Source organism: Terrapene carolina, unplaced genomic scaffold (assembly GCF_002925995.2).
Source record: "Terrapene carolina triunguis isolate 2854851 unplaced genomic scaffold, T_m_triunguis-2.0 Scaffold51269, whole genome shotgun sequence".
NCBI lineage: Eukaryota > Metazoa > Chordata > Testudines > Emydidae > Terrapene > Terrapene triunguis.
Window position 1 is genome coordinate 4,590 of NW_020715620.1, and position 1,759 is coordinate 6,348.

General features: G+C 62.6%; 1 protein-coding gene across 2 annotated transcripts in view; it reads right to left on the reverse strand.

Moving 5' to 3' along the window:
- Positions 1–1,046, reverse strand: part of LOC112125021 (cyclin-dependent kinase 20) — a 4,455-nt gene extending 3,409 nt beyond the window's left edge. The window contains exons 1-3 of one of the 2 annotated variants that reach the window (XM_024223483.1): positions 1,009–1,046; positions 605–706; positions 332–445 (exon numbers count right to left, since the gene is read on the reverse strand). In XM_024223483.1, the coding sequence (XP_024079251.1) occupies positions 332–445; positions 605–679 (189 nt within the window). In that variant the 5' untranslated portion in view covers positions 680–706; positions 1,009–1,046. Of the gene's footprint in view, positions 1–331; positions 446–604; positions 707–824; positions 954–1,008 lie in introns of those variants that run through there. The other variant, XM_024223482.2, reaches the window with a different exon arrangement.
- Positions 1,047–1,759: the final 713 nt, after the last annotated feature.

Sequence of the window (1,759 nt, forward strand, 5' to 3'; positions counted from 1 at the left end):
AAGGGGGGGGGGGAGTAGAGAAAGAGAAAGCACACAGAGAAAGGAGAAAAGAAACAGGGGAACAAGACAGAAAGACAGAAAGAAGGCAGCAACCCAGAGACAGGAGGATAGGGTAGCTGCAGCCCGGGCAGTGGAAGGGGACGTGGAGAAATAGACGCTGGGGTCTCTAGTTCTGACCCCCAACACTGTGGCTTTGCCATCACAGAACCCCAGTGCTGTAGGGCTGGAAGGGACCCCAAGAGGTCACCTCGCCCGGACCCCACTAAACCCCACTCTCCTCCCAGAGCCACGGAGAGAACCCAGGAGTCCTGGCTCCCAGCCCCCCACTCACATGCTGATTCTCCTCGATCTCCTGTAGCGCTTTGATCTCCCGCAGCGCCTGGTTCGGGATCCCGTCCTCCAGTCTCCGCAGAGCGACCTTCTTCAATGCCACGGTCTCCCCCGTCTGTGGAGCAGGGATGCACGGAGAATAGAACCCAGGAGTCCTAGCTCCCGCTGCCCCAACCACCAGCCCCCACTCCCCTCCCAGAGCCGCGCAGAGAACCCAGGCGGCCTGGCCCCCAGCCTTGGCTGTGGGGATCAGATCGAGGGGGGACATTCTCACCTCGACGTTCTTGGCTTTGAAGACGATGCCGTGGGCTCCTTCCCCGATCCTGCCCAGGATGCTGTACTGATCCATGCTGGGCTGACTGGTTTGCACTGGGACCTGTGGGAGAGAATAATTCACATCCTGTTAGGGGCCCCCCACCCCCAAAAGGGGCACTCGGCATTGTGGTATATCGGGGGGGGGGAGATGCCCTGTCCCATAATGCCCTGCTCCTCACCCCTTACACTGAGGGAACCCCAATGCAGGGCACCTGCAATGCACTGTGGGTTATTGGGGGAGCCCCATCCCACAATGCACTGCTGCCTCTCCCAGGCCAGACCCCCATTCCTAAGGCACCCACAGTGCATTGTGGGATATCGGAGGTGTCCTATCTCATAACCCACTGCTTCCTCACCCCATACCTGAGGGGACCACCCCTTTCCCTTCCCACAATGCACTGCTCCAGGCAACCTCCCCCCCCCCAATTTCTGGGGCACCTGCAGTGCATTGTGGGATACTGGTGGGTGCCTTGTCCCATAATGCACTGCTCCCTCTCAAGTTACACCCCCCCAATCCTAAGGCACCCACAATGCATTGTGGGATACTGGAGGGGGGGGGTCCCCTTTCCCTTCCCATAATGCACTGCTCCCTCTCAAGTTATGCCCCCCCATTTCTGGGGCACCCGCAGTGCATTGTGGGATACTGGGGGGGGGGTGCCCTGTCCCATAATGCACTGCTTCCTTGCCCCACAGGGGACCCCCCCTCACCCTTCTAGGGCACCCCGTCCCACAATGCACTGCTCCCTCCCAGGCTACCCCCCCAATTCCTGAGGCACCCCAGGAGGGGGGGGGGCGCCCCGTCCCACAATGCACCGCGCCGCCCTCTCCCCCCACGGTCCCAGTACCTGGCAGGCGCCCTGGCAACCGGGGCCCAGTTGCCTAGCAACGCACCCGGAACTGCCCGAAGCCGGCATGGGCCTGGTCACATGACAAGGGGCTGGGAGCCCGGACTCCTGGGTTCTCTCCCCGGCTCTGGGACGGGGGGGGGGCTGGGATTCTGTGACCCCCCCCATCAATCTAGTGCCCGGTTCCGCCCCCAGAAGCCCCCTTGCAAGGGGCAGGGCCAAACCCCTCCCCCAGGAGCTCCCAGTCCCCGGGGCAAATGGAGCTGCCC